Source organism: Phocoena sinus, chromosome 11 (genome assembly GCF_008692025.1).
Source record: "Phocoena sinus isolate mPhoSin1 chromosome 11, mPhoSin1.pri, whole genome shotgun sequence".
NCBI lineage: Eukaryota > Metazoa > Chordata > Mammalia > Artiodactyla > Phocoenidae > Phocoena > Phocoena sinus.
This window is the reverse complement of record NC_045773.1, coordinates 47,705,480-47,726,942: the sequence shown is the minus strand read 5'-3', so window position 1 is coordinate 47,726,942 and position 21,463 is coordinate 47,705,480. Positions and strand designations below refer to the sequence as shown.

At 39.2% G+C, this 21,463-nt stretch overlaps 1 protein-coding gene and 1 pseudogene across 3 annotated transcripts in view; both read left to right on the top strand.

Moving 5' to 3' along the window:
• OXSR1 (oxidative stress responsive kinase 1) overlaps nucleotides 1–21,463 on the top strand; it is a 101,354-nt gene that overhangs the window by 15,622 nt on the left and 64,269 nt on the right. For 2 of the 3 annotated variants that reach the window (XM_032648576.1, XM_032648577.1), the window contains exons 2-3: nucleotides 886–998; nucleotides 7,544–7,652. In XM_032648576.1, coding sequence (XP_032504467.1) covers nucleotides 886–998; nucleotides 7,544–7,652 — 222 coding nt within the window. Of the gene's footprint in view, nucleotides 1–885; nucleotides 999–7,543; nucleotides 7,653–16,076; nucleotides 16,214–21,463 lie in introns of all 3 variants that reach the window. The other variant, XM_032648578.1, reaches the window with a different exon arrangement.
• LOC116761994 lies at nucleotides 17,759–19,655 on the top strand (annotated as a pseudogene).

Genomic DNA, 21,463 nt, shown 5'->3' with positions numbered 1-21,463 from the left:
AGTGTTATTATCTTCTGCTTTATTCTTCTGGCACAGCAGGACTCCTATTTAATCTCTGCAGGTGTTAACCTGGGTTGACAGGTGGGTGTGGGTCTGGTTCCCCCCTTCCGCCCCCCACCCCCTCTGCTGCTGCTGTGGGCAGATTGGCTGGATGTTGCCCAGGTGTGGGACAGGGACCTAGTTGCTCCTGTGGTGCATCTGGCCTGCTGCTGTCTGGGTGTGGGGTGGAGACCCCGCTGATGCTGATGCTGTGGTGGGTTGGGTGGATTGTCCTGGATAACGATTGGGAAATCTGTCTTCTAGGTCGCTACTGAGCTTCCCCTTTCACAGTCCTTTGGCTAGAAAGGATTTTTCTCATTTGTCTGTTTGGCTATCCCTGTTGGTTCCAGGAAGCAGGCTGTTCTGGTGCCCACTCATGGATATGTGCGAGATAAAAGAAAAACCCAGGGAGCTTACAGTAGTGCTTTTCCTCACATCCTGAGGGTCCTAGCCAGCCCATCTGCTTCTTTCCACCTTTCAGATTGTCTTTATGATTGTTGAATTATTTCTAAGGTATTTAGTTGTATTTAGAGGAGAAGAGCAGGGAAATGTGAGCCTACACCATCATATTCTAGAACTTCTGGAACTCAAGCAACTTTTTTGTGTGTGTGTGTGTGTGTGTGTGTGCGCGTGCGCGCGTCTGCTGGTATTTATTGACAATTCTATGAAATGGTCAAGGCTTTTGCTTTTATTGACACCCTACTTTTTAGAGTGTTTCTCTGCATTTTTTGTTGAGTGTAAGAATAAGTTAAGAATTATTCTCTTGTTTAAATTGTGTAGGAATTTTAAATGTCTTGTTTCTATCTACCCCTCTACATATTTACTCACTTGTATATTTATCTTTAGGGAGTGGAGCAACGGCTGTGGTCCAAGCAGCATATTGTGCCCCTAAAAAGGAGAAAGTGGCGATCAAACGGATAAACCTTGAGAAATGTCAAACTAGCATGGATGAACTCCTGGTATGCACTTCTCGTATTTCTTGTATATTCATGTTAGAGTGGGAAATAACTTGAAGTTTTTTATTTTTTAAAAAGGTTTGTGATTTCTTCATTAATAAGTAATGCTTATTATAAAATTTATAAAATCCAGGTAAGTAGAAAAAAATTATAGTCCTCATTCTGAGATTGACACTTGCTATATGTGCACATTTAAACATCTTTGTATTTTCATAATAATGTAACCATATACTTGTTCTTTAAAAATTTATCATAGAATTCTTTCTACGTCTATAAATATGAATTAATGTAGCTTTCAATATGTATGTAGTGTTCCGTTGAATACTTTATCTAACCTGTTCTCTAGTATTGGATGATTTTTGTTTCCTCTTTGTTGTTATAAACAATGCTTGCTTACTTCTCACTTTCCTTAAAATAGTATCATGCAATTGTGATTTCTGGGTCAAATGAAATATACTTTAAAAGGCTTTAGCCTTCTAGGAACATGGTACCAACCTGCATTCTGACCAGTGTTGCAGGATGAGAGGTAGAATGACCCCCCAGCAGCATTGGCTTCTCCAAGGGCTAGGGTATCCCAAGGATCCACAGCTGCATGAGATGTTCTGTGGCGTTAAAAGCTAGCCACACAGGGATTGTTTTGTACTTTTATGCTCTATGACACATAGAGTAGTTTTTAAGTATATAATAAGTACTCAGCAAGGGAAATGAAATAGTTTTTCCAAATCATTTAATTTTTTAAATCCTCAGTTTCTTTGGTTTAAATTGGAAATAATATCTGCTTCTGCTTTGTGTACCTCATGAGGTTTTTCTTTCTTTTTTTTTTTTTTTAATAAATTTATTTATTTATGGCGTTGGGTCTTCGTTGCTGCGCATGGGCTTTCTCTAGTTGCGGTGAGTAGAAAGGACAGGAACTAAGACTGGTATGATCTATCAGTCCTGGATTGGGTTTAATTTCTGGTGTAGTCTGTAGTGAGTATTTAGGGAATAATTGGAATAAAGTAAAAGATAATAGAATTATATATTGAACTTTCAGCAGATGAGACAAATGTATTTCTTCAGGAGTTGGTAATGCATAAGCAGAAGCTGAAGAGTTGGGTTGCTGGAGTGATCTAGAGCTGTCTTTGGTGAGAGAACACACACTTGGAAGGAGATGCTGATTGAAACACTATGTGACGAACTTGGATTTACAGATGCCAGCAATACCTTAGAGCACCATTTGGGCATTTGAACTGCAGTGATCATAAAAGAAGTCTAAATTGTAAATTAATTCTTATTGTTAAAGAAAAACAATATTTAAAAAAAATTTTCTTCACATCTTTATTGGAGTATAATTGCTTTACAGTGTTGTGTTTGTTTCTGCTGTACAACAAATTGAATCAGCTGTACGTATACATACATCCCCATATCCCCTCCCTCTTCAGCATCCCTCCCAGCCTCCCTATCCCATCCCTCTAAGTCATCACAAAGCATCGAGTTGATCTCCCTGTGCTATGCAGCAGCTTCCCACTAGCTATCTATTTTACATTGGGTAGTGTATATATGTCAGTGCTACTCTCTCACTTCATCCCAGCTTCCCCTTCCCCCCGTGTCCTCAAGTCCATTCTCTATGTCTGTTTCTTTATTCCTGCCCAGCCACTAGGTTCATGAGTACCGCTTTTTTAGATTCCATATATATGCGTTAGCATACGGTATTTGGAAAAACCTTTTTTTTTTTTCGGTATGCGGGCCTCTCACTGTTGTGGCCTCTCCCGTTGCAGAGCACAGGCTCCGGACGCGCAGGCTCAGCGGCCATGGCTCATGGGCCCAGCCGCTCCGCGGCATGTGGGATCTTCCCGGACCACGGCACGAACCCATGTCCCCTGCATCGGCAGGCAGACTCTCAACCACTGCGCCACCAGGGAAGCCCCATACTAAGCTTTTGATGTTGTGATTTTAAATTTTATTTTCAAAACTGTCTTTATTATTATGCAGAAAGGATGCTCTGGGTTCTCCAGAGAGGACTGATGTAAACCAATTACAGGTGTGTAATGTGTGTGACAGTTATTAGTGAGGACGCAGTATATTGCTCCTTTCTCTTGTTAAAATGTTTTCTTGTCTGACAGCCTTTGCTAAGTGTGATCACAAAGTCGGCTGTCAAATCTTACTACATTTATTTTCTCCAGAGATTTTACTCACAGACTTTTCTCTGAGAAAGGCAACTATGTAATATATTGAGATTTTTCTCTCCTCTGGTAGATGCTAGGACTAGATTCATTGAACAAACATCTGAGGGGACCATTAAGAGGCTTAAAATGTCTTTTCTTCTGCCAAGAGGCTCACAATCTAGTTGAAGAGTTAAGGCTCTTGCCTGCTGTACATGGCAGAGTGTGACAAATGCCTAGGAGAGGTATAAGTACTGTGTTGAAATAAGAGGAAGAAGGGAGCTACCAGTTATGAAAGTGGAGGCCTTTGTGGAGATGTTTGTGTCCTGGGCCACCTGGGCTGGGAAGACTTTGAAGAGGCAGAGATGGAGACCCTGCTGGGCAGGGGTTTAAGATCAGCAAAGAATAGCATATTATATATTAACATTATGAATATATATGATATTATATATTAATATAACTGAAACATTTTTATAAAACAATTTTTTTTGAGCATTTCTTTTTTTTTTTTTACATCTTTATTGGAGTATAATTGCTTTACAATGGTGTGTTAGTTTCTGCTTTATAACAAAGTGAATCAGTTATACATATACATATGTTCCCATATCTCTTCCCTCTTGCGTCTCCTCCCTCCCACCCTCCCTATCCCACCCCTCCAGGCGGTCACAAAGCACCGAGCTGATCTCCCTGTGCTATGCGGCTGCTTCCCACTAGCTATCTACCTTATGTAAAACAATTCTTAATTATGTGGAATGCACTCTGATTTTCTATCCTATTTTTGTTTGTCTGTTTTTTTTTTAATGTGATCCACTAAATTTATTTCATGACCCATATGAGTTGCATCCCATAGGTTGAAGAACACAAAGAGATATTGAGACTAAATTCAGGCAGTGACAGTGATAATGGAAAGGAAGACACAAATTCCCTAGACATTTTATAGATGGAAAAATTGTTAGTACTAGAGCGAGCACTCTATGAGGGCAGGGACTGTTCACTCTGAATGAGTGAATGAATAAATTAACATTACTCGGGGACTGACTGAATAGTGTGAAGTGGAGGAAAGCCACCTACGTTGGAGTAATCAGAAAACCAGGGAGTAAATAGTAGAAATCAAGATGAGTGAGTCAAGAAGGAATGAACAGTCCATCAGTAAAACATGGCTTCAGGTGGAGAACTGAAAATTCCAGACAAAAGATCTGGTATTAGCAGACAATAAAGGACTTTCAGGAAAGCATTTTCATGAGTAGGGGTGGAATCACTTATGAGTGTTAAGGAAGCTGCTGGGAAATTTGAGTCAGAATGAATATACCACTCTTGCAGAGCACTTAATATATATATTTTTTCTTTTTGAAAGGAAAGGGAAAAGGATAACTCCAAGGGGAATTAAGAGGAATAGAAGAGAAGAAATGGAATATTTAAGGCCCTTTTAATCTTTAAAATTTATGGCTCTCCTGCTAGCCTCCTTTTTTTTGTTGTGGTTGTTTTTTGTTTGTTTTTATTATTTTTTTTTAGTTGTAGTTGATTTACAGTGTTTCAGGTGTACAGCAAAGTGATTGAGTTATACATACACATATATATATATATGTATATGTATACTTTTTCAGATTCTTTTCCATTATGGGTTATTACAGAATATTGAATATAGGTCCCTGTGCTATACAGTAGGTCTTTATTGTTTATCTGTTTTATATATAGTAGTGTGTATCTGTTGATCTCAAATTCCCGATTTGTCCCCCCGCCATAGTCTCCTTTTAGAAAACCCTTTGTAGTACTCTTTTTTCCAGGATTAAGCTCAAAACCTTTTGCTTAACATTTAAGACCTTGGACCATTTGACCCCAGCTCTTTGCATTGTCACTCCCCTATGTGATTTCTGTCTCTTTCACCTCTCCTGTCCAGTTAGTCACCAAGTCCTATTGTTTATACCTCTTTAGTATCATCTCTTGACTCTTCCCTTTCTTTTCATTCATATTACCACTTATTTTTTTTAACTTTTTATTTTGTGATAGTCTCAACCTTACAGAAGAGCTGCTAAAGCAGCATAGAAAGTCCCCATATGCTGTTCACCCAACATCTCCTAAGAGTAACATAACCATAGTACAGTAATCTAAACTGAGAAATTAGCTGTTTACCGTTTTTAAGGCCATTATCATCTCACCCAGCTCATGGCAACAACCTTGAACAGAGTCTTTCCCTTTAGTCTTGCCTTCTCTCTTTTATTTTCTACATTACAGCCAGAGTGATTTTTATGAAAAAATAAATATAGTTAAACCTTTGATTCCTTTCCATTGCTGTTAGGATGAAGCCTAAATTATTGAACACAGTTACAAGTTCCTTTATGATACAGTCCCAGGTTAATTAAACAATCAAAACCCCTAAAAACATTTATCTTTCCTATTTCAGTGTCAGTGTAGTAAAACTTCTTATAGGAAGCTTTCCCTGATTGTCACTCCTAATTTTTGGTAATTCACCTCTCCGATGAAATCATGTAGTATTTAGTACTTCTCCTATCAGAGTTTCTTCATCTGTGTTATTAATTAGTATTTGTCTGACTTCTTCACCAGACTGTAAGTTTCATGAGGGTTCACCATTGTGGTCAAGTACCTAGGACTGTGCCTGGCACAGAGTAGGCATTTGGTAAATTTCTATTGAAAGCATGAACTGCTTAACCTTAGACAGGTTTACTCCTGTGTCCTAAAATCTGTCTTGCTTATTTCATCCTTTTTTTGTAATTTTATGTGCTTTGCACCTTGTACTGCTATAACATCCCACATCCTGCAGAACTAAACGTAGTTCCCACCCTCTCTGTGAAGACTTCTTGCCTGCCTTAACTGTTCTTTCCTCTGGATTCTTGTAACATTTACTATCTTTACTGCTCATTTGGCACATATATGCTGTTCTCTTTATATTCCCTCTTATATGTACATATCTTATCTCTTCAAATCCTGTATAACTATGTCAATAGGCAGGTGTTTACTTTAGTTCTTCTTCCTTATCCTTCATATTTACTTACCTTTTAGTATGGAAGACTGTGCTAGTAACTTAGTGGGTAGCAAAAATTCACACAACAAAGTCCTTGCCGTAAAAGAATTTACATTCAAGTAGAGAAAATGAGAATGGAAAAACTAGTGTTTATTGAACACTTCTTATGAATCAGGGATTATGGGCAACTTTTACACAATTGATCTTACTGAACAAATACCAAGGGCATAGGGCAAGTATTAATACATCAGTAAGTAAAAAGCTATATAAAGTGCTATAGGATTTTATTCATTCAGCAAATATTTATTGAGGGTATACTGTGTGCCAGGCACAATAAGGGCCAGTATACAGAATCTGACCTCTCATTGAGCTACAGTTTTGTGAGGGATGCAGAAAAATAAATAGGCAATTACAGCATCGTATGATAATTCCCACCATGTGTATGAGTCCACTTTTAAGTACTTACCTTCTTGGAGTTGTCAGTCTAGCAGGGAAGGACAGACAAATAAGCATCCAATGTACTATCCAGTACATATGTGCTGTGATGTAAGGAGATATGCACAGAGCTTGGAAGCCAAGAGAAGGGACACCTAACTAACTCAACCTGGGAAGTTGGGAGGAAGTGGTATTTTGGCTGAGATCAGAAGGAAGAATTGGTGTTTTCAGCTGGGTGAAGATGAGGGAAGTGTATTTGAGGCAGAGGAAACAACAGGGTTAAATGCCCATGGTTAGAAGAAGCATGGCTCACTTGAAGTTACTTTGGCTGGATCATAGGACTGGGGTATTTTGGGGGTAGGGGTCAGTGAAGGTAGTAGGAATGATGGAGAGGTAAGCAGGGCCCTGATCACACAGGGCTTTTATAAGGCATTTAATCACACCAAATCTAATTTAAATTCATTAAATTCGAATGAGATAGTATAAGCTGAGACTTTGGGCTCAGGTGTCTACTTTGGATTTAGTTTATGACCTCTTTAAATTGGGAACCGTTAATCATTTCACAAAAATGAGGTGAAACAATGTTTTGGAGAAGAAAGACAAACAAACCAACCACCCTTTGTTTATTAGTATTGATAATTATCCTCTGTGACTGTAAAACCTGATTTCCCAAGATGGTTCTTTAAGGGCACCTGGAAGTAAAAATACGTGTCCCAGTGGAGGCCTCTGTGGTGCTGTGGCAGGGTGTGATAAATAGTGCATGTTTTTGGTTTCAGAGGTCGCTAGTTTAACGAGTGAAAGGAGTAAGAGTCAGAATGGACTGAGGGAAACCAAGCGGTTTTTTTGGTTTAACCATTCTTGCAGAGGGCAGGCATGAAAATCCCAGAAAGATTGTGACATAGTCTTTGGAATTCCCAGATCTGGATTCAGTAACTTCTAGTGTTGTTTTAGCCTTGCATATAATGAATTACCATGTTTTCTCTTCTTTGTAGAAAGAAATTCAAGCCATGAGTCAGTGCCATCATCCTAATATTGTGTCTTACTACACGTCTTTTGTGGTAAAAGATGAGCTGTGGCTAGTCATGAAGCTACTAAGTGGAGGTGAGTAGAGTACAATGAAATGTCAACTTCCATGGTTTGGAAAATTTATACAAATGTTTTTCTTGTTTTGGTTTTCATGGACATTTACATTTGAGGAGATACTGAGAATAAAGTATCTAATGATAATAGTGCACAAGCTGAGACAAGTTTCACATGTTGCATTTGTTCATCATGCCTCTTCAATTACTCTTAATCTAGGATGGTTCCCTCCTACTTCCTCTCTTCCATGAGGCAGACTTACTGAAGGGTCTGGTCTGAAGAGTCTATCTTGTCCCACATTCTGAATTTTTTTTTTAACATCTTTTTTGGAGTATAATTGCTTTATATTGTTGTATTAGTTGCTGCTGTATAACAAAGTGAAGCAGCTATATGTGTACATATATCCCCATATCCCCTCCCTCTTGCGTCTCCCTACCACACTCCTTATCCCACCCCTCTAGGTGGTCACAAAGCACCGAGCTGATCTCCTTGTGCTATGTGGCTGCTTCTCACTAGCTATCTCTTTTACATTTGGTAGTGTATTTATGTCAGTGCCACTCTGTCACTTCGTCCCAGCTTACCTTTCCCCCTCCTCGTGTCCTTAAGTCCACTCTCTGTGTCTGTGTCTTTATTCCTGTCCTGGCCTTAGGTTCTTCAGAACGAGTTTTTTCTTAGATTCCATATATATGTGTTAGCACACGGTATTTGTTTTTCTCTTTCTGACTGACTTCACTTTGTGTGACAGATTCTAGGTCCATCCACCTCACTACAGATACCTCAGTTTCGTCTCTTTTTATGGCTGGGTAATATGTCATTGTTTATATGTGCCACATCTTCTTTATCCATTCATCTGTCGATGGACACTTAGGTTGCTTCCATGTCCTGGCTACTGTAAATAGAGCTGCAATGAACATTGTGGTATATGACTCTTTTTGAGTTATGGTTTTCTCAGGGTATATGCCCAGTAGTGATATTGCTGGGTCATATGGTAGTTCTGTTTTTAGTTTTTTAAGGAACCTCCATACTGTTCTTCATAGTGGCTGTATCAATTTACATTCCCACCAACAGTGTAGGAGGGTTCCCTTTTCTCCACACCCTCTCCAGCATTTGTTGTTTGCAGATTTTTTGATGATGGCCATTCTGACCGGTGTGAGATGATACCTCATTGTAGTTTTTTTTTTTTTTTTTTTTTTTTAAGTACGCGGGCCTCTCACAGTTGTGGCCTCTCCCGTTGCAGAGCACAAGCTCCGGACGCGCAGGCTCAGCGGCCATGGCTCACTGGCCTAGCTGCTCTGTGGCATGTGGGATCTTCCCAGACCGGGGCACGAACCCGCGTCCCCTGCATCAGCAGGCGGACTCTCAACCACTGCGCCACCTGGGAAGCCCCTCATTGTAGTTTTGATTTGCATTTCTCTAATGATTAGTGATGTTGAACATCCTTTCATGTGTTTATTGGCAATCTGTATATCTTATTTGGAGAAATGTCTATTTAGGTCTTCTGCCCAATTTTGGATTGAGTTGTTTGCTTTCTTGATATTGAGCTGCATGAGCTGCTTGTATATTTTGGAGATTAATCCTTTGTAAGTTACTTCGTTTGCAAATATTTTCTCCCATTCTGAGGGTTGTCTTTTTGTCTTGTTTATGGTTTCCTTTGCTGTGCAAAAGCTTTTGAGTTTCATTAGGTCCCATTTGTTTATTTTTGTTTTATTTCCATTTCTCTAGGAGGTGGGTCAAAAAGGATCTTGCTGTGATTTATGTCATAGAGTGTTCTGCCTATGTTTTCCTGTAAGAGTTTTATAGTGTCTGACCTTACATTTAGGTCTTTAATCCATTTTGAGTTTATTTTTGTGTATGGTGTTAGGGAGTGTTCTAATTTCATTCTTTTACATGAAGCCGTCAGTTTTCCCAGCACCACTTATCGAAGAGGCAGTCTTTTCTCCATTGTATATTCTTGCCTCCTTTATCAAAGATAAGGTGACCATATGTGCGTGGGTTTATCTCTGGGCTTTCTATCCTGTCCCATTGATCCATATTGCTGTTTTTGTGCCAGTACCATACTGCCTTGATTACTGTAGCTTTGTAGTATAGTGTGAAGACTGGAAGCCTGATTCCTCCAGCTCTGTTTTTCTTTCTCAAGATTGCTTTAGCTATTTGGGGTCATTTTTGTTTCCATACAAATTGTGAGATTTTTTTGTTCTGGTTCTGTGAAAAATGCCAGTGGTAGTTTCATAGGGATTGTGTTGAACCTGTAGATTGCTTTGGGTAGTATAGTCATTTTCACAATGTTGATTCTTCCAATCCAAGAACATGGTGTATCTTTCCATCTGTTTGTATCATCTTTAACTTCTTTCATCAGTGTCTTATAGTTTTCTGCATACAGGTCTTTTGTCTCCTTAGGTAGGTTTATTCCTAGGTATTTTATTCTTTTTGTTGCAGTGATAAATGGGAGTGTTTCCTTAATTTCCCTTGCAGATTTTTCATCATTAGTGTATAGGATTGCAAGATATTTCTGTGCATTAATTTTGTAACCTGCTACTTTACTAAATTCATTGATTAGCTCTAGTAGTTTTCTGGTAGCAGCTTTAGGATTCTCTATGTACAGTATCATGTCATCTGCAAACAGTGACAGTTTTACTTCTTCTTTTCCAATTTGGGTTCCTTTTATTTCTTTTTCTTCTTTGAGTGCTGTGGCTAAAACTTCCAAAACTATGTTGAATAAGAGTGGTGAGAGTGGGCAACCTTGTCTTGTTCCTGATCTTAGTGGAAATGGTTTCAGTTTTTCACCATTGAGAACAATGTTCACTGTGGGTTTGTCATATATGGCCTTTATTATGTTGAGGTAAATTCCCTCTATGCCTACTTTCTGGAGGGTTTTTATCATAAATGTGTGTTGAGTTTTGTCATAAGCTTTTTTCTGCATCTATTGAGATTATCATATGGTTTTTATCCTTCGGTTTGTTAATATGGTGTATCACATTGATTGATTTGCATATATTGAAGAATCCTTGCATTCCTGGGATAAACCCCACTTGATCATGGTGTATGATCCTTCTACTGTGCTGTTGGATTCTGTTTGCTAGTATTTTGTTGAGGATTTTTGCAACTATGTTCATCAGTGATATTGGCCTATAGTTTTCCTTTTTTGTGACATCTTTGTCTGGTTTTGGTGTCAGGGTGATGGTAGAATGAGTTTGGGAGTGTTCCTCTCTCTGCTATATTTTGGAAGAGTTTGAGAAGGATAAGTGTTAGCTCTTCTCTAAATGTTTGATAGAATTCGCCTGTGAAGCCATCTGGTCCTGGGCTTTTGTTTGTTGGAAGATTTTTAATCACAGTTTCAATTTCAGTGCTTATGATTGGTCTGTTTATATTTTCTATTTCTTCCTGGTTCAGTCTCGGAAGGTTGTGCTTGTCTAAGAATTTGTCCATTTTATTGGCATGTATTTGCTTATAGTAATCTCTCATGATCCTTTGTATTGCTGCAGTGTCAGTTGTTACTTCTCCTTTTTCATTTCTAATTCTGTTGATTTGAGTCTTCTCCCTTTTTTTCTTGATGAGTCTGGCTAATGGTTTATCAATTTTGTTTATCTTCTTAAAGAACCAGCTTTTAGTTTTATTGATCTTTGCTATTGTTTCTTTCATTTCTTTTTCATTTATTTCTGATCTGATCTTCATGATTTCTTTCCTTCTGCTAACTTTGGAGTTTTTTTGTTCTTCTTTCTCTAGTTGCTTTAGATGTAAGGTTAGGTTGTTCATTTGAGATTTTTCTTGTTTCTTGAGGTAGGATTGTATTGCTATAAACTTCCCTCTTAGAACTGCTTTTGCTACATCCCATAGGTTTTGGGTTGTCATGTTTTCATTGTCATTTGTTTTTAGGTATGTTTTGATTTCCTCTTTGATTTCTTCATTGATCTCTTGGTTATTTAGTAGCATATTTTTTAGCCTCATGTGTTTGTATTTTCTACAGTTTTTTTCCTGTAGTTGATATCTAGTCTCATAGCGTTGTGGTCGGAGAAGATACTTAATATGATTTCAGTTTTCTTAAATTTACCAAGGCTTGATTTGTGACCCAAGATATGATCTATCCTGGAGAATGTTCTGTGCGCACTTGAGAAGAAAGTGTAATCTGCTGGTTTTGGCTGGAATGTCCTATAAATATCAATTAAATCCATCTTGTTTAATGTTTCATTTAAAGCTTGTGTTTCCTTATTTATTTTCATTTTGGTTGATCTGTCCATTGGTGAAAGTGTGGTGTTGAAGTCCCCTACTATTATTGTGTTACTGAGGATTTCCCCTTTTATGGCTGTTATCATTTGCCTTAAGTATTGAGGTGCTTCTATGTTGGGTGCATAAATATTTACAGTTGTTATATCTTCTTGGATTGATCCCTTGATCATTATGTAGTGTCCTTCTTTGTATCTTGTAATAGTCTTTATTTTAAAGTGTATTTTGTCTGATATGAGAATTGCTACTCTAGCTTTCTTTTGATTTCCATTTGCATGGAATATGTTTTTCCATCAACACACTTTCAGTCTGTATGTGTCCCTAGGTCTGAAGTGGGTCTCTCGTAGACAGCATATATACGGGTCTTGTTTTTGTATCCATTCAGCCAGTCTGTGTCTTTTGGTTGGAGCATTTAATCCATTTACAGTTAAGGTAATTATCGATATGTATGTTCCTATTACCATTTTCTTAATTGTTTTGGGTTTGTTACAGTAGGTCTTTTCCTTCTCTTGTGTTTCCTGCCTAGAGAAGTTCCTTTAGCATTTGTTGTAAAGCAGGTTTGGTGGTGCTGAATTCTGTTAGCTTTTGCTTGTCTGTAAAGGTTTTAATTTCTCCATTGAATCTGAATGAGATCCTTGCTGGATAGAGTAATCTTGGTTGTAGGTTTTTCCCTTTCATCACATTAAATATATCCTGCCACTCCCTTCTGGCTTGCAGAGTTTCTGCTGAAAGATCAGCTGTTAACCTTATGAGGATTCCCTTGTATGTTATTTGTTGCTTTTCCCTTGCTGCTTCAATATTTTTTCTTTGTATTTAATTTTTGATATTTTGATTAATATGTGTCTTGGTGTGTTTCTCCTTGGATTTATCCTGTATGGGTTTTCTGCACTTCCTGGACTTGATCAACTATTTCCTTTCCCATATTGGGAAGTTTTCAGCTATAATCTCTTCAAATATTTTCTCAGTCCCTTTCTTTTTCCCTTCTTCTTCTAGGACCCCTATAATTTGAATGTTGGTGCGTTTAATGTTGTCCCAGAGGTCTCTGTGACTTTCCTCAATTCTCTTCATTCTTTTTTCTTTATTCTGCTCTGTGGTAGTTATTCCCACTATTTTATCTTCCAGGTCACTTATCCGTTCTTCTGCCTCAGTTATTCTGCTGTTGATTCCTTCTAGAGAATTTTTAAATTTCATTTATTGTCTTGTTCATCATTGTTTATTTGCTCTTTAGTTCTTCTAGGTCCTTATTAAATGTTTCTTGTATTTTCTCCATTCTATTTCCAAGATTTTAGATCATCTTTACTGTCATTACTCTGAATTCTTTTTCAGGTAGACTGCCTATTTCCTCTTCATTTGTTTAGTCTGGTGGGTTTTTACCTTGCTCCTTCATCTGCTGTGTATTTCTCTGTCTTCTCATTTTGCTTAACTTACTGTGTTTGGGGTCTCCTTTTTGCAGCCTACAGGTTTGTAGTTCCCGTTGTTTTTGGTGTCTGCCCCCTGCGGGGATGGTTGGTTCAGTGGGTTGTGTAGGCTTCCTGGTGGAGGGGACTAGTGCCTGTGTTCTGGTGAATGAGGCTGGATCTTGTCTTTCTGGTGGGCAGGTCCACGTTTGGTGGTGTGTTTTGGGGTGTCTGTGACCTTATTATGATTTTAGGCAGCCTCTCTGCTAATGGGTGGGGTTGTGTTCCTGTCTTGCTAGTTGTTTGGCATGGGGTGTCCAGCACTGGAGCTTGCTGGTCATTGAGTGGAGCTGGGTCTTAGCGTTGAGATGGAGATCTCTGGGAGAGCTCTTGCCGATTGATATTATGTGGGGCTGGGAGGTCTCTGGTCAACCAACGTCCTGAACTCGACTCTCCCACCTCAGAGGCTCAGGCCTGACAGCCAGCCGGACCACCAAGACCCTGTCAGCCACACGGCTTTTGGAAGTCTGAGGTCCTCTGCCAGCGTTCAGTAGGTGTTCTGTACGAGTTGTTCCACACATAGATGTAATTTTGATGTATTTGTGGGGAGGAAGGTGACCTCCACGTCTTACTCCTCCTCTATCTTGAAGGTTTCTCTCTTCACACTATTTAGTTTTGAAGTGTTCCATACTCACAGATCAATCAAGGAAAAGCTTGAGGGCAGATTTAGGGAAATCTTCCATTACTCCTGTTGCTAGAGGATCTACATTTCATGTTTTTTCCTTTGTTCTTAGTCTAGTTTCACTTGCTCATAGAGTACTGCGTGCAGTGGCCTTCTTCCTGGCAATTCAGACAAGGGTTCCTAGCATGAAATGTATCAGGCTGCACCTGATACTTGAGCTTGGCGGGCTGCGTGCAGAAGCTCTACACATGACACCTTGGCTCAGCGGGGCCATGTGCAGAGATGTTTTGCCTGGCCCTGTGAGCTGGAGCCTTGAGCAGCACTAGCAGCACGCAGCTACTCCACATTCTGGATTTAACTGGTTATTTCTTCCTGGTGATGTTTAACCTGATTTATATTCCTCTGTTTCCTACAAATTAAAACAAGACCCTAAGTGTTGTTTGGACAGAATATTTTGTAGGTGATGCTGTGTACTTCATATTGCATCACATCAGGAAGTAGTATTTACTATCTGGTTGTATCCTTAACGGTGATATTAATTTTGATTGCTTAAGATTATGACAGCCAGGCCTCTCCATGGAAAAGTAAGCTTTATTTCCCTTTGCAGCAAGCAAGTAATCTGTGGGATGATACTTTGGCACTGTGAGTATCCAGTTCCCCAGTCTTTTGTCTAATGATTTTTAGCATCCATTAACAATCCTTGCTTGTCTCAATTAGTTTGTCAGGGGTTGCAGAATGGTAATTTTTCCTATTGCGCCCTTTTTTTTTTTTTTTACAGTTATAAACTGGCATTCTTCTCTGTAAAGGAACTTTCCCTTATTAACTGGGGCTTTTTGATTAACCTATACTGTAGTTCCTACTGAAAAGGCAGGATAAATGTGTTTTTTTAAGGACCAATTTTCAGAGTAAAAAGTTAGTTTAATAATCACTGCCAGTGATTTTTTTTTTTCCTTTTTCCCATTGAGTAATGCTTTCATTTTTTGGAGTATCACTATATAGACTCAAGGATTTTTTTTATATATTCAGTGTCTTTCTCAGCTATACTCTATTCTTTTGATGCTCAGGTTATCCAAAATTTTGTCAGTGGGAGTCCCTTCAAGCTTTCTGTTGTGTCCTTTTGACATGAATCCATCAATCTTTGATAACTTCCTTGATTTTTAGTTCAGGATAAAGGTTCACATTTATATTGCTTTTCTCAGAATCAGTGAATATTCTAAGAAGCCCTGATCCTTTTTATGGGGAGTGGTATTTAGAAAGTATAACTTGGATTCTTGGGATGCTCGTTGCTGCTACTTTGTCATTGTTTCTAGTTGAAAGAGCTTGGAAATATATTGTAGCATATCAAAAATAAGTCATAATTTGACAGTTCAAGTTTAATATTACAGACATTGAAAACTTTAAAATTATATTTGAATCTCTTTACTCTTACACAGAAAATCTTGTTTCCCCCATATTAACATAATTAATTACATACTTTATCCTGCACTATTATATTTACAATTATTTCTGCTTTAGTCCTTAGAATAAAGTGTAAGTATTGCTGATTGCAAACAGTGGCCCCTTGGTATGTATAGATTGAAGATTTTGTTATGGTTACTGAAACACCCATGCCATGTAGTAAATTAGACATTTTCTTATGGCATGGATTTGAATGATGTGGCAAGATGGAGAGGACAAGAGAGTGATGGAGCTGCCTGACTTTCCCATCACTGTGCGACTTGTTTGCGTATATATTTCATGTGGAAGCATGATCTTCCATTTTGGATTGTAGGGTTACACAAAAGAGAATCCATGTTTATTTGCCATGTCAACACCCTTACTCATTGAGCACCTTACTTACCCTGAGAGCCTTTAAAGGAAAGTCGTAGGCTTTAGAATTAAATTCCAGGTTTTCTACTTAGCAGTTGTGTCACTGGGCAAACTTTTTCAACTCTTTGAACCTATTTTCTTGTTTGTTAAATGGGGATGCCTTTCTGCATTTCAGGGTATTGGGGAGGAGTAAATGAGATGACTATGCAAAGCATCCCCCACTATGCTGACATGTAATAGGTGCGCAAGAAATTTTAATCATTAATAATAATAATCCCTTGTTATTTGATGCTTTTCAGTGTAGCCAGAATCACCTTTTTGTTTCAATCCCATTAGTGACACACTGGAGAAACTGGATTACTTTGTTAAAGGCCCTGTTCATATGATGATTGGAAGCCTTGCTAACACCAACCACCTTTCAAGATGGTGGTCAAGCATGGTTCTTTCAGTATGGACAGATATGGGAATATTAGGTAATATTGTATCTTTCGTTTTTGATCACCTACAGCATAATTTTCTTTATATGTAATTTACAAAAATGTATAATACACAGTTTTTAATGTTTTGCTAAAAAGTCCTCTGATGAACAGGAATAAGTTGTCTGCTTAATTCTGTTATCCATAGCTGTATGCTGGCCCACCCTTTCTGCTACTCCTAAGCAGAATGCCTTAAAAAAAATTTTTTTTTTAAAGAATCCCCGTTCCTCTCTCAGTGAGTATATGTCCTGATCACAGAAAGGGCAGGATATGTAGCTGAGTGGGATGTCTTTTCAGTGTACCTCTCTGTTCCTCCTGGTCTTAAGTTTCCTGGGATGGTGCCCAATTTTTCTAGCATAGCACTCAGCAGATTTCCTGGTTGATAATTTTCAAATATATTCCAGGCATTAATTCTTTTTATAATTACTTATAATTTTATGAGTCAACTTAATCTTATATCTAAATGTTTACTTTTAAAATATTAAAAATTTTGCATCTTTTTTAAGAAAATGTAATCTTTTGTAGTTATAAAGTAAATACATATTCAAACTGAAGAGATACATTAAGTAATATTTAGAAAACAAAAGATAGAAGTAAGCACAACTTAAAAAAATTTTTTTTAAATAGGAGGAAATTGTCAAGATAGCTCAATTAAAAAGCCTTTCATCAAATGCTTATTGATTACCAGTACACTGGTGAATCAAACCATCAGTTCCTTGCTATTATGGGCCTTATAGCTAATAAGTAAAAGTTATAATTAAGTAATTATAAGGGTGTAGAGTGCCGTGAAGAAGTATCAGGTATCATGGGAATAAGTACCAGGAGAACCTAACTTTATTGAGGGAGAATGGCTGTGGCAAGATAGACAGAGACTGCCTTTAGGAGGTGACGTTCTTCAGGGACCTGAAGAATAGGTAATAATTAGCCAGGTGAAATGGGAGGTGGAGGTGGTATCGGGAAGAATGGGAGAAGGAATCCAGAGATAGAGGGAACACTGTACTGAGAGTGACTGGAGGCTGGCTAGAGCAGTGTGGTGTGTCCTGGGAACTGATGGGGGATCACAGCTGGAGCAGAGAGAGTGAGAGGAGGGGACCATTGAGAAGTAGGGGCTCCGTTTGAATAATTTTAAAATGTAAATAGCCAGAGTTAATAGAAGTCTGTTTAGGCTACATTCTTCTGTATTCACTTCCTCAGCCAAAATATTTAAATCAAAAGCATATTTTTGATGTAACAACATTGTACTGATATAGAATTTAATAAGCTCATTAAATGTAAAATGAATTGCAACTGGCAGTCTTAAGCCCATCGACCAAATGGACAACATGGTCAAAATAAGTTTAAGTGTGTCAATATTATAATTATTTTGTAATGCTCCCTTATGACTATAATATTCTTATCTTTTGTTAATTAAATAATTAGAACTCTGATTTTGAGTGTTGGAATTTATTAGTATAGAAAGTTAATCTGTAGAAATTAGAATCACTTTCTATCTAAATAGCTGTTTCTACCGTTTATTAGCACCAAACTGCAATATAAGATTTTTAGAAATCAAAGTAATTAAGAAAGCTTCTGAAGATTTTGCTGGAGCCTGCGACCGAGTGGGAGTGGAGTGGAGCGGCTGTTGTTGCCGACTCTTTCCTCCTTCCCACGGTCCAGTCAGCTGGTTGATTAGGCCATCGGCCCTCAAGCTGAGACTTGTCTCTTATTTAGTTCTGGGGAGTGCCTGGCCGACATGAGTGATGTAGAGGAGAACAACTTCGAGGGCAGAGAGTCTCACTCTCAGTCAAAATCTCCAGCGGGAACTCCTGCTCATGTAAAATTGGAGAGCAGGTCAGGATCTCGTAGTCCATCAAGAGTTTCCAAACACTTTGAATCCCATTCTCGATCAAGATCAAAATCCAGGTCGAGGTCAAGGAGGCATTCTCATAGACGTTACACTTGATCCAGATCCCATTCTCACTCTCATAGGAGACGACCTCGAAGTAGGTCCTATACACCAGAATACCAGCGTCGAAGGAGCCAAAGTCATTCTCCAGTGTTTAACCGGAGAAGATATACAAGCAGCAGGGCAAATCCAGATCCCAACACTTGTCTAGGAGTGTTTGGCCTCAGTTTGTACACAACAGAGAGAGATCTTTGCGAAGTATTTTCTCGATATGGACCATTGAGTGGTGTCAATGTGGTTTATGACCAGCGAACTGGACGATCACGAGGGTTTGCTTTTGTTTATTTCGAGAGAATAGATGACTCAAAGGAGGCTATGGAAAGTGCAAATGGAATGGAGCTGGACAGTAGAAGAATTCGTGTAGATTATTCTATCACCAAGGGAGCTCACACACCTACACCAGACATATACATGGGCAGACCAACTCATAGTGGTGGAGGTGGAAGAGGTGGCAGACGTTGAGATTCTAACCGTAATAGAGGATATGATCGTGGGTACGGCAGATATGAAGACTGTGATTACCAGTACAGAAGAAGATCACCTTCTCCGTACCATAGTCAATACAGATCACGATCAAGATCTCGTTCCTACAGCCCAAGACACTATTGATAAACAGAGTAGTTGCAGTTGAGGACATCTTTTTCTCTTTCTCTTTTTTTGTTTAATTCTGGATTTCCCCAAGCTTCTGATCCTTCCTACTCCTTAAAAAGAACCCTTAAAAAAATCTTTGGTTTATTTAGCTTCTACACTTTGTCAATTGTATTGCTGTTTTCTACCCCTTTTATTATATTCTTAAAGATGTAATTGTTGTCATTTTGGGTAGTTGAACATCTTGAGTAAAAAAGGAAACCCCAGTGTTATGCTTTTGTAAATGGTTTTTTGCTTTTACAGAAGATTAACTCCTGCCTAATCAAATGAGGAAAGAAATGGTCTTTTTAAAGCTTCTTTTGTGTTAGATATTGTATTAGACATTGTATTAGAGAGCTGCATTTACTACAGACTCCTTTTTAAACTTTCTTTTGGGGGAGTTAGTAACATATAAAGTAGTTCAGTCATGTCAGGTTTGTCTGGGGTGGCGTGGAGCAATCACATAGTTGAGTGTAGAAAGTTTGAAGCTATAGAAGAAAACACTTGGTCATTTCTTTTGAAGAATGGAATTTTTGAACCCTAAAAATTATGTCGTTTTTTAGAGATAAAAACCTTGTGGACTCCTACAAAACATGTTGTATTTAAAATACATTTGTTAAAACTTCAAAATGTTAAGTGTGATTTTTGTGTTGAAATTATTGAAGTTTAATCAGTGCAGGACAAGCCTTATTATTTAGAGCAGTTGTATGCTTTGATGTTAGAAATTTTGGTATTGGGAAAATGGTTTAAGCAGGCTATTGTATAGAGTCCTTAGAAATAGTGAGGGGAAGGGTAGTCTCCTTTCAAATAAAAGTTAATTTCTTTGGGAAAAAACATAAGAAAGCTTCTAAAAGGAAAAGATGAAGGGACTTCCCTGGTGCCGTAGTGGTTAAGAACCCGCCTGCCAATGCAGGGGACACAGGTTCGAGCCCTGGTCCGGGAAGATCCCACATCCTGCGGAGCAACTAAGCCCGTGTGCCACAGCTACGGAGCCTATGCTCTAGAACCCGCGAGCCCCAGGTACTGAGCCTGCGTGCCACAACTACTGAAGCCGGTGTGCCTACAGCCCATGTTCTGCAACAAGAGAAGCCACTGCAATGGGAAGCCTGTGCACCGCAATGAAGAGTAGCCCCCACTCGCCACAACTAGAGAAAGCCCACGTGCAGCAATGAAGACCCAACGCAGCCAAAAAATAAATAAATAAATAAATTTATATGAAAAAACGTCGTTCCTAACAAATATTTAAAAAAAGGGGGCTTCCCTGGTGGCGCAGTGGTTGGGAATCCGCCTGCCAATGCAGGGGACACGGGTTCAAGCCCTGGTCCGGGAGGATCCCACATGCCGCGGAGCAACGAAGCCCGTGCGCCACAACTACTGAAGCCCGCGTGCCTACAGCCCACGAGCCGCAGCTGGAGAAAGCCCGCGCGCAGCAACGGGGACGCAATGCAGCCAAAAATAAATAATAAAAAAAAAAAAAAAAAAAAAAGGAAGGGGGGCTTCCCTGGTGGCGCAGTGGTTAAAAATCTGCCTGCCAACACAGGGGACAGTGGTTCGAGCCCTCGCTGGGGAAGATCCCACATGCCTTGGAGCAACTAAGCCTGTGCACCATAACTACTGAAGTCCACGCTCCTATAGCCCATGCTCTGCAACAAGAGAAGCTGCTGCAATGAGAAGCCTGCGCACTGCAACGAAGAGTAGACTCTGCTCGCCACAACTAGAGAAAGCCCATGCGCAGCAGCGAAGACCCGACGCAGCCAAAAATAAAATAAATTTATGAAAAGAAAAAGTTAAGTCTTAAAAAAAAAGATGAAGTACCTGTAGGACTGAAAGGGACGAACTATAGAAATGCAGAAATCTAATTTAATTCACTGTGTTAGGGAATTATTTTGTGGTTTAAGGATGCTTTGTCATCTTCTAAGAGATAAAAGGCATGGGACTTCCTTGACCCTGAGCAGGACCCAGGTAAAAAATACCTGTTATTAAGAGTGACCAGGGCTTCCCTGGTGGTGCAGTGGTTGAGAGTCCGCCTGCCGATGCAGGGGACACGGGTTCGTGCCCCGGTCCTGGAAGATCCCACATGCCGCGGAGTGGCTGGGCCTGTGAGCCATGCATGGCTGCTGAGCCTGCGTGTCCGGAGCCTGTGCTCCGTAACGGGAGAGGCCACAACAGTGAGAGAGGCCCGCGTACCGCAAAAAAAAAAAAAAAAAAGTGACCAGCTTTGGATGGTCAAGCAATAATGGAGGGTGTTTCTGTTAATCTGAATTCAGATGGAATACTCAGACTAAGCAAATTGTGGTCCCTTTGAAAACTTATATGGCTTAGGAAGACACAAGCAACACCCAGTGGCTAAAGATTGGTTAAAACTTCTTGGTAAAAATACCTAACTAAAATGAGTGAGTTAATTCTGGACTCAAGAGTGTTTTTTCATAAAAATAAACTGTGCAAATGAACATGTTGACTGAGTAATTTGATTGAGCTACAATTATCAGATTTAACAAGGGTCATTAACCAGCAGCTGCTTCACCACTTTTTCAATTTTTTTTTAATATTTAGTAATGATTTTCTTGGACAGTTAAAGTTTTGCATTGCTTTTTTTTTTTTGCGGTACGTGGGCCTCTCACTGCTGCGGCCCCTCCTGTTGCCGAGCACAGGCTCCGGACGCGCAGGCTCAGCGG